The sequence below is a fragment of the Furipterus horrens genome, unplaced genomic scaffold, assembly GCF_987537825.1.
Source record: "Furipterus horrens unplaced genomic scaffold, mFurHor1.1.pri manual_scaffold_4, whole genome shotgun sequence".
Classification (NCBI taxonomy): Eukaryota; Metazoa; Chordata; class Mammalia; order Chiroptera; family Furipteridae; genus Furipterus; species Furipterus horrens.
Window position 1 is genome coordinate 152,808,028 of NW_028327174.1, and position 15,564 is coordinate 152,823,591.

The 15,564-nt window shown below is 41.0% G+C and overlaps 1 protein-coding gene across 1 annotated transcript in view; it reads right to left on the minus strand.

The window, feature by feature from the left end:
* Positions 1 to 15,564, minus strand: part of SMARCA2 (SWI/SNF related BAF chromatin remodeling complex subunit ATPase 2) — a 156,642-nt gene that overhangs the window by 8,542 nt on the left and 132,536 nt on the right. The window contains exons 29-31 of the mRNA XM_090275209.1: positions 10,773 to 10,826; positions 1,404 to 1,509; positions 867 to 968 (exon numbers count right to left, since the gene is read on the minus strand). Coding sequence (XP_090131335.1) covers positions 867 to 968; positions 1,404 to 1,509; positions 10,773 to 10,826 — 262 coding nt within the window. The remainder of the gene's footprint in view (positions 1 to 866; positions 969 to 1,403; positions 1,510 to 10,772; positions 10,827 to 15,564) is intronic.

The following is a 15,564-nucleotide window of genomic DNA, read 5'->3' on the forward strand; positions in this document are numbered from 1 at the left end:
TTAAAAATATATACTTTTTGATTTAGATTATAGTAGTTTCAACTCCTGATGCATGGTTACAATCAGAAAAATGAAGGTAAATGTAATCAAATATACAATCTCTATAAAGGCCAAACTGGACCTCCTGCCTTTAAGCATTACATTAAATGATCTACTTGAATTCCTCGTCTAAGCAGAAGCAAAGCCTTTAAGGGAAGTGTGAGTAGGAGTTAGTGTAGCTATGGTACAGAAGAGCTGGCATGACTTTTCACATGGTCTAAATAAACAATTTTGTATCATAATGTATTTACATTATAAAAATTATTTTCTCTATCATTAAAATCATTATAAATGCAATTTACATAGTTGTTGTTTAATTAATAAAAGAAGGAGGCCATTAGACTGAGGTGGCGCTAATGCCTTGGTGGCCTATGTAAGCAAACCTAAGCCTATAAATGCTTCAAGGTTACAAAATCAAAATGCTAAGGATGACCAATCACAAATAGCCAACTAGGCTTTAAGCTATAGTCAGTCAATAATTTCTTTGCTTTGCTCCACCTTTTTCTATAAAAGTCTTTCTCCAGGCTACTGTTGGTGGAGCACACCCAACCACTTCTGGTTTGGTGCTGTCCGATTCAATCAATTTTTGCTCAAATAAATTTTAAAACAATTAAAAAAAAGAAGAAGAAGAAGAAGATGACGAGCCGGCATGAATTTGAAAATGCCAAAGCCTCAATTTACTTACATAGGTAGCATGGAATATAGGCTTTTTAAATTTTTCTTCTGCCAGGGTAGTACAGTGGTTCAAATGTAGAAAATGAAATGTTTTACTTAAAAGAACATAAGACATTTAAGGCTAAAATTTTTTCCGACAACTAAAGACAAACCTGGGATCCCTCCAAGTTGAATGTCTGAGCATTGTGACAGAGAAGCATGACATCTTTCTCCAGGTCGCCCAGGCTCCGGTACTTATGATTACGAATTCTTTCCTAATGAAAGTTTTGTAGAAAATATAGAAAAGAAGAGGGAGAGAAAAATACAACAATCATTCCTTGGATCACAAAGCCTGATTTTCCCTTTGTCTTTTCAGCACACAGCCCTGCCAGGGATGTGGGCCTGCACAACCCCAGGGAGCACCATTCACAGAGCCCACCCTCCCACTCATGTTCCTTCTTACAAGGAGGAAGGAGCACAGGATGGGAAACAGAAAGGTCTGAAATTTCTTAAATAAAATACAATAAAATAAAGGAGGAGCTCTCAGTTTAATGATTAAATTACACATGTAAAGGCACAAGGACGTCCCAACCTTTCTGGTGACAAGATGCCACCACCCACGCCCCACCATCATGATTTCAATGAATTTACACGTATTTAAAAAACAAAACAAAACAAAACAAACGAAGTGTAAAAAAAAAAAAATTTACCTTTATTTTTTTGAAATCCACTGGTTTTCTAATTAATTCATAGTATTCTGGTAATTCTTTCCTTGAAGGTAACTGAATGAAGACTTCACTGAGCTGTCGCCCTGAACTGTAGGGTGAGGGAAACAAACAGACACATAATAGATCATAGACTACTGAGGAAAGGTTTTATTTTATTTCATTTCAGAAAAATGTCAAAAAAGCAAACTGGCATTACATGCATAGTGATGTGGGGCTCTTTATACTAAAGAAAATTCTACAACTCTACAGGAGCTTAATGCCTCTTCTTCGAACTTCAAAATCACATTAAAGCACCATAGGTCCCCACCTGGGTCACACATCTGAGAAGTCCACCGTGGAGTCCTTTCAGAGCAATTAGCTCTTTTCATCTTGATAGAAACAGTTAAAATAACCCATTCAACCAAAATTCCATTTTTAAATGACTAATAATTGAGTTGGTAAGAAAAGACTTTATTTCCATAATCCTTTGTCTTCAAATTCACTTTATATTTAGAAAACATTAGGATATACTCTGGAACCACAAATGAAATGCTTTTGTATGTACCTAATGACTGCCTATCTTTTCAGTCACGTTCCTTTTAGAGTATTTTACACACTGTGTACTTTATTATTATTATAGCTCGTCATCTCGCCTACCTGCACTTGTGTGTGTGTGGAGCAATTTGGGCAGAAAAGAACAAACGTGTTTGGCAAGTGTGGATGCCTGATGTTTCTGGAATGAGTGCTGTACCCTCCCCCAGATGCATGGTCGCTTTATTTGAAAGCAGATTTAACAGCAGCAAATGCTTAGCATTTTTAATTTTGAAAAACAGGCTATAATGCAATATAAGCTTTTAATGTCATTTAATATTAGAAGCAGACATGGTTAAAAGAACAAAATATACATAATGTAGATGCACAAGCCTAATATCCGACTTGGCCTATCTAGATCAATAACAGCTGGAGGGATCTATACTATAGTCATTTTTTTCACAAAAATCTTGCTTCTCTTATGATGCCATCTCTATTTCCTTTGTGAAGCCAGGAAAAAAAAAACATACATCACTGCCATGTAAATTTCAGAAGGTGATTTTAGGAGTGTGCCAGAATGCTAGAAGCAGCAGCAAAGAATGAGTGACAATATGCTGTTTTAATCCATAGTCCCAGTTGTATAATTAAAAAATAATCATAATGACAGTTATCATAAAAAAGGCATGCGCAGTAACTCAAATGGTTGCCTAGCAACCAGTGGGGAAAATGCTCAAGTGCAAAGGGGCCTGCATAAATTAACCGAAAATCCTGTCAAAGGAATGGGCGAGTTTTTCTGTTTCACTGGGTCACTGTTTTATTTTTTAATGCATATATGGGCTTCATGAACACTAAAATCAGGAGCAAACAAAGAGGTTTAAGAAGACTGTAGCTTAATAAGGAACTGGATTTTTAGATTATTGTGGCAAGAATCAGGGTGTTTTCTCACACTGACAGCCACTCAGGTGCCTCCCCCCACCTTCTCAGGTTGAGAAATGCATTTGTTTCTCCATAAATTATGCCACACAGTACATGACAAAACCTACTTTATTTACTATCACCCTCCACATATGGCTGCAATTTCTGGTCTATTCTTTTTCTACCATTCTGAGATTTATACGTACATTTTACCTATTTGAAAAGGAATACATATCTGAAATATAGTTTATACACACTAGTTTTTCTGTTTCTATTAGTGGCTTATTTTTATTAGCATTCTTTATAGTCTAGCAACAATAAAAGAGTCAGGTCTGCTTGTGATCTTGGATTTAACACCTGACCCTCAATGACATCTCCATGATGTCATTTTCTACATTGCCAACAGATGGTGTCACTTTTCTACTGACAGACTATGAGCACATCTTTGCTTTGTACACCTGTGATGGACACACTCTTAACTTCAGCTGTGCCACTGGTGCAGTGAGAAATGAGGGTGATAAAGCTCTTTCTGACAAGGCCGAAATGGTGAAAACATTGTTGGTCTGATGTCTCTGTCCTGAGTCTGGTCAGAGAAATTCTAGACCCTCTAAGAAGACAAGTTCAGAGTCACATGTGCTCATAGAGGAGGAAATTGAATGTTCTGAGAGTCAGGGCCAATGGTGTAAAATGAGACAAATTTATTCAGCTTCAAAATATTCCTACCCCACTTCCCTTTTACCCTGTTCCCCCTTCCTAAGAACAGAGGAGCTGGAAGCTGTCCAAGGCAGCCTTCTGGTGGCTACGTTGGCTCCATCACCATTCAAACATCTCAGTCTGGCTTTCGAAGCCTCCTGGCCTCATTATCTGCAAACCTGGTCTGTACTGTTGACCTGACTCTTCCAGCCAGGACAGCTTCTCTCCCAAGCACCCCCAAGTACCATGGCCAATGCCCCTCCTCCACATGATAAATTTCAAGTCTCCAGAGCTGACTCATCTCTCACTCCATGGCTGCAAGGATCTCTATCCTTCTCCTCTGTTTGAATACCTCATCCATCTCGGATCAAGAACTCCTCCTCCATAAAGATGGAAGAAATTGCCCTCAATCTTAATGAACTCTTGGTAACTCACTGTTCAGAACTTAATTCTTCCATGTGCGCTCCTTTTTCTCTCCCCACATAGGGTGGCCACCTGTTACTTGCAGCCCAGCCCTCCCCCATCCCTGTCAGAGGCAGTGGATCTGATGGGCAGCTCGGGAGGAAACGCTGGGCAGTCTGGGAGGACAGCCAGCTTTTCCATAACCTATAGGATGCAGAGTCAGTATGACCCCTTGCTAATGAGTCACCACAGTAACTTAGTTTTTCCAAAATTAAAGGTTAAAAAAATAAGAAGAAATTGGAAGTGAAGCAGCCTGATAGTTCTGAATTCTTTGCATTTCTTTCTCAAACTTAAGCTGAGCAGAGGCTTTTTCAGTATACCTTTTCAAGTGGCTTTTTTTCAGTGCTGGAAAGTTCTTTTTTTTTTTTTTTTTTTAGTACAGAACAATGGACTAATTGTACAGTGGTTTGCAGAAGGTGTTCTGTTTCTGTTGAAATGCTTACCCTACCCCCAAGGTATTTTCCATTATGTCATTTTACACAATTTAAGGCCTAAGTGTAGATTGTTACCTTGAAGTAAGCTCCCCATCACAAAAGTGATACCTGCTCCCCTCCCCCCCAAAAGGATTCCACTGATGGTCTGTAATTTCAGGTCTACTTCACACAATGATTTATCACAGAATAAGAAACGTGACTCTGATAAGGCATAAGATGGGCATAAGATGGGGAGGGGAGGAGTGTAACGTGAAATAAAAATGTCAAAAAACCCACTGCACTTTAAATAGAGTTTAATGATGCTGGTGGGCAAGCACAGTTTCCCTCCACAGAGGCCAATGGGCACAGGGACACATGGCCATGATGTCATGCTGTGACACACTAAAGCCCTACATGCCACTGTAAATGGCAGTTTGAAACCCTGCATGCATAGCTTACACACACAGACACACATACAAAATTGAGATTTGCTCTGCTATGTTGTATCTGGGAACCAGTGCTTCTCCCATTACGTCCACAAACGCAGCAGCAATAACTTCATATCTATACTACTGTGATTCTAAAATGATTACTGCATACATTATAAACATTACATCTACATCAGCATTACTTTTGACTACAGTTTGGGTATAGCTGGAAGAGTATAAGACTGAAATGCTAGCTAGGGAACCCACTCCTTTAAAATACTGGCTTTTACAGCTTTCCAACAAGCCCCAACCAAGAAGACACGATGTTAAAAGGTCTTTTCTTTCTTTTTTCCTTTCCTTCCTTTTCTTTTATTCTTCCTTCCTTCCTTCCTTTTTGCTGCTTTATGATTTTTTTTATCTTCCCAACCTACTCTGTTGACAAGCATTTCTAACAGTTACTTGTGAAAGAGATTTTAACTAAAGTTGAAATAAGTTTTATTTAATCAATGTAAAAATGTAGCTACCTTGCCTCTGTAGGAAAATGATGTCATAGTTTAGAATACCACTTGGAGTTGGAAGAATTCTACAGAAAAGTTATTACAGTCCTAAAGGAATCAAATACAGGAAATCATGTGGGGAAAAGAAACTATAAAATTGGATCAACATTGCAGGGCAGTAGGTGAGAAAGCAAGGGGCTGCTTTTCAGGGTCAGATTCCTGTGAGATTTAGTTAATACATGTCAAAAATGTACTTAGATCCAAGTAGCACCCCACTTATCCAGAAAGATCCCAGAAACCCGAGCCAGCCACAAATTAGGTATCACAAGCACCTGCACTCTGTATTCACTACTGAGATCTCTCATCTGAATCTTATTGGGCATATCGACTGATAATTCCTAACAAGCTTGGAAATCTGACTTCCCAGACTCTTGGAGCATACATGAGATAAATAGCAAAACAGAATGGGATGGGGTAGACTTGCTTTTGGTAGTGGAATTGGTAGCTGGCAACAATCACCAAGGGTTATGTTAAGAATATAGTATATAATGTGCCTGAGTAATCAACAAAAATAAGGCGACATCAGGTTAATGCAAGGTAAATGTCCTGATGTAGGGAGACTATAAAGGGCTTGCTCAGCTCAATAAGAAAAGCACTGAGGCTTTATCAAGAGTCTGAAATACGATCACTCTGAAGCACAGTATTACTTTTGGTAATCTACTCTAAGCTAAAATATAGATACACATATATTTTACATATGTGTATATACACGTGTGTATACATATTATACATGTGTGCATATATACACCTTTGCATGTATATGTATGTATACACATATAATTTTATATGTATATGCTGGAGTCTGAAGTTATGTATTTTAGAATGATGTGCCTTAACGAATGGCAAAGTGCTTGTTTGTTGTGGCATTCACTGAAAGAAAGAATACAGAATATCACATTCTAAATGTATGACAGCTTCAGTGGGAATTTTTAAAAGTCATTAACTAAGGACCAGAATGATATATGCCAGAGCACAGATAAACATTAATAATGTACTCTTATTCAACAAAATGAAGATTTTTAATCTACTATGATTTGGAACCATATTATCGTCCATAAATAAAGTAGGTCTCAAACACTTTTATTAGGTTACCTTCTTTGAAAACATGCTATAAGTCAAAAGTCTAATCTGACTTTTCCCAGAGAAATGATGTCTAAGGGGCATATGCCCCACCTTTATTTATATCGCCATGAACATCCCATTTCATCAATTGGCACCTTTTAACTGTACCATACAAAGCCAAATAAATAAATAGAATAACAGAACACAATAATTCTATAAAAATTTTAATATATTGCAACTATCGGACTCTACTACCTAAAGTTTTGATTTCTTCAGAATTCTCTTATTGAACACTGCAAATCAGAGGTGCTCAGCAGGTCATGGGAGGCAGAGCATTGTTGTTTGTTTGTTTGTTTAAGCAAATATTTTGAGGAGACATTGAGAAGATATATCATCTATCACTTGACTTTTTAGAAATAGTAGCTCAGGACATCTAGATGCTTTTTTTCTCACTTGACATTTCATTATAGCAGGTACAGAATAGCATTCTAATTGTCCATGTGCCTAAATGTGACAGCTGAAAGGGCTTGTGGCTTCCTAGGTCAGCCATTTGGCCAGCTTTCGTCACTTCATCTTGTAGACCTGGATGTCACCCAAAGGATGCCTTCCTTCCCAAAGGTGAAAGCTGACTACTCCCTTCCTCTGACTGCTCTGTCCTTTGATCTTTCCCTGTGCCTCAACTTCATTAAGGTAAAAAAGAAAAAAAGCTTCGAAGATTTTTGCTAAATTGTGACCCATCTCAAAAGCATAAAGCTTTGGCTGGCCAAATCAAATGCCTCTCCACCTGAGCCGCAAAGCCCAAGAGTCACTTTGTTATAAAGGGGTGGGTCACAGCAGGCTCCAGAGCACTGCTTTTTCCTATAATGGCCCTTTTAGTAAGTTCTTAAGAAAGACGTATGAGGTGTAGTTCTGAAGGAGTGAGGCAGATATCCCCCTGTGAATATACAAGAACATATGGGGTGGGCAAAAGAAGGTTTACAGTTGTGAGTACAGGAAACAGTTAATTCTGTATTATTATTTATTCTATTATTTTCCATACGAACTGTAGACCTACTTTTGCCCACCCCTGTATATGCCCAAATAACGGCCGTACTTCAGAGCAATCCATTTTTGATCAAAACACTAACAGAGTTGTTCTGAGGACATTTTATAAGACAGTAAGAAAATGAGTTTTGTTATTTCCAGCTGGGACTCCTTTCCCTCTCTGAGAGAGAGGCCACTGATGCTGGAATTGGCCTGGAGCGTTGAGAGGCAGAGACCCTGGGCTTCTGGGCCAGGCTAATGCTAGAAGTCTTGGGGAGGCCTTTTGTGCCTGGGAAAGCAAACAAACTAAGTGTATTTGTGGCCTGCCCACCTGCTGTATGTGGGTATAACTGCCTGAGCAACACAAGTGTCAGGTCACCAGGAGTCAAAGCAGCTTATTCCAGCAAACATCTGAAAGTATCAATATTTGCAATGAGGGCAAAATAAAGTGCTGGAATCCGGATTTCCCTGAGCAGATTCTCTCTGGAGTAAATGCAACTTCTGAACTCGAAGTCAACATTCCCCAAAGTGTGCTCCAGGGAACACGAGCTTAATCAAGTACTAACAGTGTTCCTTGAAAAGGGGGTGGTGAGGTGGTGATGGCATTTGTCAAATGAGTTTGGGAAACACTGGGTTAAACAAAGCTCAACAGGTGGCTTTATAGCAAAACTTCTCAGAGCCTCTAACTGCACTGGGAATTCTCCACGAAGCTACAGGACTTGAGTGTGAGGACCACACTGGGAAGCATGGCGCGCACAAGGCTATGACCTTGCACAAGGCAGAGCCCAAAGCAGCCAACAGAGAGTAACGGGAGAAAGGCTCTTCACCTAGAACTGAGATTTTCTCAATGTGTATCCACTTGGTCACGTTACTCTTTTTTTCACAGCAATTTCTCTACAATCTAATTACGGCTATTAAGTGCAAAGCTGCTTGGGCCTGACACTCACAGTTTCAGCCCCTCTACCACATTTAAAGAAATAGAGAATGACTGGCGCCAGCATTGCTAAAAATAAATTTTCTCTAAAAGAGCTTCTTGGCTGGTCCCGGAGGGAGAGTCAATACTAACAACATAATCACAGAATCAAGGGCTGTTAATAGCTATGGAGAGAATTCAGATTTTCTGGGATGGAGTATGAGGGGCTGGGTAGCTACACATGCACACACATGCTATGTTTCCGTTTCACCTGCATTTCTGTAAATCACATGGCATTCGCTTACCACTCAGGAAGGAGACCCAAGAGCTATCTTCTTCCTCTCACACCTAGTCTGCCCCTAAGTCTTATCAATCACCCCTCTAAGTATGTATTCTCTTGTCTTCATACCCACCGCCATGGCCCTCCTCCCTTGTACCCGATGACCTAGTCATCCTGAGATCCGTGTGGTCTTTAAGGGGGCCCTGCTTTTCCATATCTCCATGGCCGCCTATGTGCACGGGGCTGAGAACCTTTGCCTCCTCCCCCCAACTCCTGCCACAGTCTGCTTGGGGAATGCCCACTCTGCCCACAGCCCACTCGAAGCTTTCCCCATTCCTGCCCTCCCACCACATACATTAACTATACTCACACACTGCATCCGTAGCTACTTTATAGAGCTCTTTCTAACTGTGCTTTAAGGCATTCCATTTTATTCATTTCTCTCCCATTCTGAACACTTGCACAGAGACTGAAACACAGAAAATGCTCTTTGCTTTTGAACATATGAAGAAAGGATTTAAAAAATAACTTAAAAAATGTATACATTATAATGCAACCTCTGAGCATGTCCTAAACTTGGGCTTCTGGGAAGAGGAAGCATAAGTGAGCGTAAGGGACGGAACAGACTCAGAGCTCGGAGGAAGTAAACATCAGCCCCTTCCTATGGCTCTGGAAATTCCAGTTCGAAAATGTCTCCAATAAAAATGGGTTTATCTAGGTCCCAACTACCTGCAGTCATACCGTTCCCTCAAAGAGCCCAGGCATGATATTGGAGGCTCGCAATAACCTTTGAAGTTGTTACTAATCCACTTTACATGGCCACATGACCATTTTGGTGGAAGAAGGGGAAGAGAGCTTATGTCTGTCCTTGTTCACTGGGCTGGGTGTTTAGATTATACATCATACCATTTAGACCTGAAAGGCTTTCTCTGTTGTGCGGGGTGGAAGTGTTATCCCAAGTTGATTGATTATCTTCCCATACTAATAATGTCAAGTATTTATTGTTTCAATCCCAAAATTCGAATCCAAACTGAGTTCTTTCTCGTAGTGGCAAAAACAGAATGCAATTCTCATCTCTCAGGACACACTATGGATGGTGTGTTGGGCTTCCATGATTGAGCACTGTTTACCGAACACCAGTAAAAAATATTTCTTAAAAAGACAACCTTGCCCAATAGTTTCATATCCACACAGACATGGGTAGTACAAATCATCTCTGCTTTTTATCTCTTTCTGTAAAGGAGAAGCCACAAGTGGTGACCAGTATTCATGCTGAAATACAGGACAGTTTCCATTCTTCTTCCTCCTTGCCCTAATTCAGATCCTATACTAGTGGGGGAAAAGTGCCATAAAGGACATTACTGGGTCAACTAACAAATGTGGAATAGAGATTGGTCAAGTATTATATTGATACTTTTTCAAGGAACAGGCTAACTGTACATTTCAATATGTTACTAACAACTCCCGGCCCTGGTAAATCATGCAAATCCCTCTTTCCCTCTCTATTAACATCATCTTATTCTCTAGGAGAAAAGCATTTCTACATTCCACTCGACAAATGCAAAGGCACACAAAGGTTAAGCAGGCTGGCTTTGGACCCTCAGGACTACACGTGACAGGCAGGCCCAGAAGTCATACCCTGAACCCAAGCCAGTGCATGAATGCTCTATGTGCCACGGTTTAACTCCAGAATGTCAGACACAGTGCACTGCAGGAGATCCGGGTGCCAGGGTGCTTTCCACTGAGCTTCTAAAGCAAGACACACAAAGTTAAAGGGCCCGCAGGATGTCAGAAGCTGCGCCGGAAAGGGGGGGGGGGACAACAGAAACCCATATCTGAGGTGCTGCAGGGAGAGGCAGGCTTGCGCTGACACCTTTAAAGAACTCCATTTACAGAATGGACACCCCCAATGGAAACACTGCACAAACAACCCCAAAAGCCACAGCAGGTGTTTTGGAATATCTGTGCCTCCATCCGGCACTCCAAGTAGGGGTCATCAGGAGGCGACTGGAGAAATTTGGTTCCGACTCCTTAGGAATCAGTCTGTTCGGATACCTGTATTTAGAGACATGGGAATACAAGAACAGATCCTGACCTGTTTCCTTCTATTTCCAACTGAGAATTACTGGGCACCTTCTCCACGTTACACCTGTGGTAGAGTAGAAAGAACACTACAGTCAGAAGACCTGGGTACCCATCCCAGCCTGGCTCCTGCCTCCTAGGTTGGGTGACCTTGGGTCACTCATTTCACTCTCCAAGCCTCAGTCTCCTCACCTACCTACTTTGCCTACCTCATGGGATGGCTGGGAAGATCACACGGGGTTTATGTTTGGAACCTCATTCTGAAAAAATATACACTTCTCCAGAAATCGGTGAGCAAAAGGCTTCCTAATCTCTCTGGGGCTTTCCAGCTTCTCTCAAGCACGTAAACGCCTGCTACTCTGGTCCCATTTCCCTTCGCTCCTGTTCTGCGTGGCCTTTAGAACGGAGGTTTCAGCCACTGTTTCAGAAGCCATGAAGGACAGGCAGCATCACTAGGGTGTGTGTGACCTTAGGGAAGTAGCCTTAGCTCATCTGAGTCCAGCTTCTCCTTTGTCAAGTGGGGATAATACTCACCTCAGAAAACTGTTGTGAACATTGTACAGGATGCTATACTCGGTTACAGCAGCCGGCACAGAGGGGGCACCGAACAACGGGCGGACTAGGTTTCTGAACATCAACTAGGGAGTGGGCTCTGCTTCCCAGAACTCTATTCTATTCCAGAAGAATCACTGATCTAATGATCTTCAACTGGAAATGACACAAAATGAGCACCTGAAGTCTTTAATCCTTTCTGGTGTCCCTTTGTATGGTGGCAGAGAAGTGGCTGACGGGTGTGACAAATCTTGAGAAAACCCTCCATCCCAACAAGGTCTTACGCTAGGCACCCTCCGGCACACACAGACCCACATGTGACCACTTAGAGATCCCTCTTCAGACCCACTGCCTACTCTGCCTTAGGAGAGCAGGCAGCTTTGCAGAGAGGGCAAAGCATAAACAGAGAAGCAAAGGGGGAAAGTGCTGGCTATATTCAAAATATGGAGAGTTAGTTGGAATGTCTAAAATATAAAGGGTGGCATGTAGAAAAACAAAGTTGGAAAGGTCACTAGGGCCAGACTGCGGAAGACTACCTTTCTCGTGGTAGAAATTTGATCATCGTCAAGTAGGCTACTGAAATGTTCAATGGGAAGCTATTGAAAGTTTTTAAGTTAACAGTAGGACATGACCAGATACTTGTCCAGAAGGAAGGCACAATGAGGGGCAGACTAAGGGCAGGGACATATCTGTCCCAGGCCATGCCAGGAACAGGAAGGGCCAACTGAAGACAATGTACAAGAAGGCAGAAGAAGGGTTGCACTGGACAGATGCTTGTGCGGTGAGGACACCTGAGTGCATGTTAGGAATAAGGCAGAGAACTGAAACACTTTCACCATTGCACTTTTGGGAAGCTGAATTGATGATGGTGCTAACCAAGGGGATACGTGTCATCTCAGAACGTGTAAGAGTGAAGGAAGAGAAACCTGTGAATGACAAATACTGTCTCAGACATTTTACAGAACACGCTGCAAATAATTTGAAAAAAGATGGGTCCGGTTTCATGATTTAGAGTAATGGATGTGAAAAGGCGCTAAGGATGTGAGGCTCTGAACAAAGGAAATTCCAGCAGAAGAATTTAAAACGGTGCTGATAAGGAGCATGTGGGGACAGACCAACACAGCAGCTGATTGGCTTGGGAAAAAAAAGTACAAGTAAGCAGAAAAAAAAAAAACCCGGAACAACAAAAAAGAATATCAAACAATGACATGGATTTGGCTTTACAAATGTATGTGACTACAAATCTATTTCATAAAGAAAGACAAAAAGAAGGGAGGTGTGGATAGTCCACCTCAGGATGATCCATGTGGAAAAGCCTTTGGCACAGCCAGTACCTAAATGTGCTTCAGGTAAAGCACTTTGTAGACAAAATCTTGGAACAATGCAATGTTTTTAATAAGAGCCTGTCCCTTCTGGAGAATGAGGTGACTACGTGTGAGCCTTGAAAACAGTAGCTCAGCTTTACTCAAAATGAGGGAAATGCAGTGAATGCCTTCTCAGTGCATACAGGAATTCAACAGGTACATTTAGTCTTTAGGCTACAGTGTCCTGAATCCCTGGAAAGGCACTGTCATGGAATGAAACAAAATGTTGTGTATGTATATAATGATATATACATAATTTTTTTCCCCTTAAAAGTGACCGTAAGCATGAGATAATGCCATTGTATCCTTATATAATGGGCTCACAAGACCCCCTCTTTTCCTGAATTCCCCAATCCAGTAATATCAGGTAGGAGGGCTATCTCCTCCCATCACATGGGGGCAAGTACCTTGGGCCCTATTTATAAGTACAAGGCTGGAAATAAGTGGGGAATGCAATAAATGAAGGAATGATTTCCTACAACGTGAAAAGAGCTACAATTCAGAACACGCTAGGGCTTTCCACCATCCCTACAGACAGCATCAGCACTTACTAAAATGAGGGGCAAGAAGGCAGTCCCTACCCAGGGAAGAGAGCAGAGCCTTAAAAGCCTCTGGGAGAAAGGAGACCTGTGGTCATCACCCCTGCCACCTCACAGGGTGCCAGGGCTGAGTTCAGGCAGGTGCTTCCTGGTGTCCATTCTCAACACTGGTGGACATGACGTCCACACGCCCTTCACAGACCGCAGGGCCAGTCCTCACCAAATGCTCCTGCTATAGTCTTCAAACGATTGGTGACAATCACCTCATATTCTGATTTCAGATTCTTCAGGAATGAGAACAATGCTCAGATTTGAAAAGCAAGGCATAATAAAGGTTGAACGAAAGCTACTGATAAGAGAGTGGATAGAAAGCACATCAAAACACTTCAAATGAGTTCAAATGTCCAGATGAAAACCAATTACATCCTGAAAGAGTGTGGAGATTGCTCCTGCTAATATTGGTTAAGAAATTACAGAGAATAGAAGTGGAATCAGAAGGCTAGAGATAAGCAAATGTCCCAAGTTCAAAAGGAGAAAGAAAACTTGAGACTGCTCTGCTTGATGTAGACCCTGGGTAAAAACTTAGAAGAAATTATTCAGATGCCATGGGGCTATTTAGAGAAGATAAATAACATCATTAAGAACCAGTAGGGGGTCTCTTAGAAAAAGCCATGGCAAGCTAACCTCATTCATTCTTTCAGCGGGGATTCTAGGTTGATAGATTGGAGAAGCCATAAATATAGTATATCTTGGTCTTAGCCTTTCCTGATAACCTTGAGAAAGAATAGATAAATGTGGGTGACATGATGGCATGGTCATGTGAGTCCCCAGGTGGCTAATCAACTTTCAGAATTACTGGTTAATAAATTCATGTCAACCTGAAGTGATTTTCAGACCATGATGTAGAGACCTGTCCTTTGTCCTTTAGCAGTTTCTCAGCAATAGCTTATAGCAAATCTTCAGGTGACAAAAAAATAAATAAAACAGAAACAACCCCCCCACCAAAAAAAAAAAACAAAGAAAAACTTAGGCAGACAGGTAAAAATAATTTTTTAAAAAGGCACAAAAAATTCAGAGTTATATCAGTAGTTTAGAGTGATAAAACAAAAATCAATTAAATGGAACTACATAGGATTAAGAATAAAATCAGTAGATATTGGTTAAAAAAACCCAAAATGCTTAGCTTAAGACTAACCTTGGCAGCACTCCAGTGAGAAAAGAACTGTCTGCATGTTTGGGGGCGTGGGAGTTTTCCCAACACGTCACGTGTTCAACCTAAGTTAAGTCTGTGTCAAAGTCGCTGGAAGAAGTTAACAGAACTCTGGTGTTCAGAATATGAAAGCTAACCATCTGCCATTAACCCGCAGAATACCTGTGAAGTTCTGGGTGCCACGTTTTAAATGGGACATTAAGAACGCAGAATGTGCCCAAGGAGGCAGACCAGGCTGGTGGGGCTCTAGGTTAATCACTGGGTAGCAAAATGAGGTGTTTCAGCCTGAAGGACAATATCCTGAAGTGAATGTGTTTACAAATGTTTTGAAGGACATTTCTTGGATCCAGAACAGACTTACTCCCTGAAGGTCTAAGTGGAACAAATAGCTAGAAGTCAGAGGGCTGAATCCATCTTACTACAGGAAATGACTCTTGTGTTCAGAGGTGTCCTTTGGTATTGTGAACTGCACGTGAGGAATGTCACACTCAGGCTAGATGACAGTTTTTCAGAGGTTCAGGAACACATACAGCTTGTGGGAAGTTGGACCAGGTAGAGCTAAAACCCCTTCCAACACTAAGAATCAATCTAGGAATCTTTCTCTTTATTCGGGTAACTATAAGCCATGCATCGAGACTTGGAATAGCTCCACCTGACCCTACTCTTCACCCTCTTATTCTACAGCTCATCCCAGGGCCAATGGTAAAGGGTACAGATGCAACTTAGGTTGAATTCCTTTACAAAGACACAGTGTTAGGTTAAATGTCACATAAACCGAGAATATAACTTTAAACATCTTCTACATAAACAAAAAACAAAGGATGTGTAATAAGTCAAAATAAAGCCTTCTAATACTCCTTGACATAAAGTTTTCTACTTAGGGAAATAAAATGGTGGGAGCGAGTAGAAGCAGACCAGTACTACCTCTGATAGCAATGACTGCAGAAAGAGTCTACATTTATAAATCACACAGTTTGGGGTGACATTTTAAAAATGATCCTCCTTTAAAAAAATATGAGGCCTGGTGCTGAAAATAAAGACAATAAATAAACGCTTATATTATCCTAGTCCTTTATGAAAAATAAAGATACACCAGTCCCAGAATCACGGAAGAACTTTGTAAAAAAAAAAAAAAAGTCT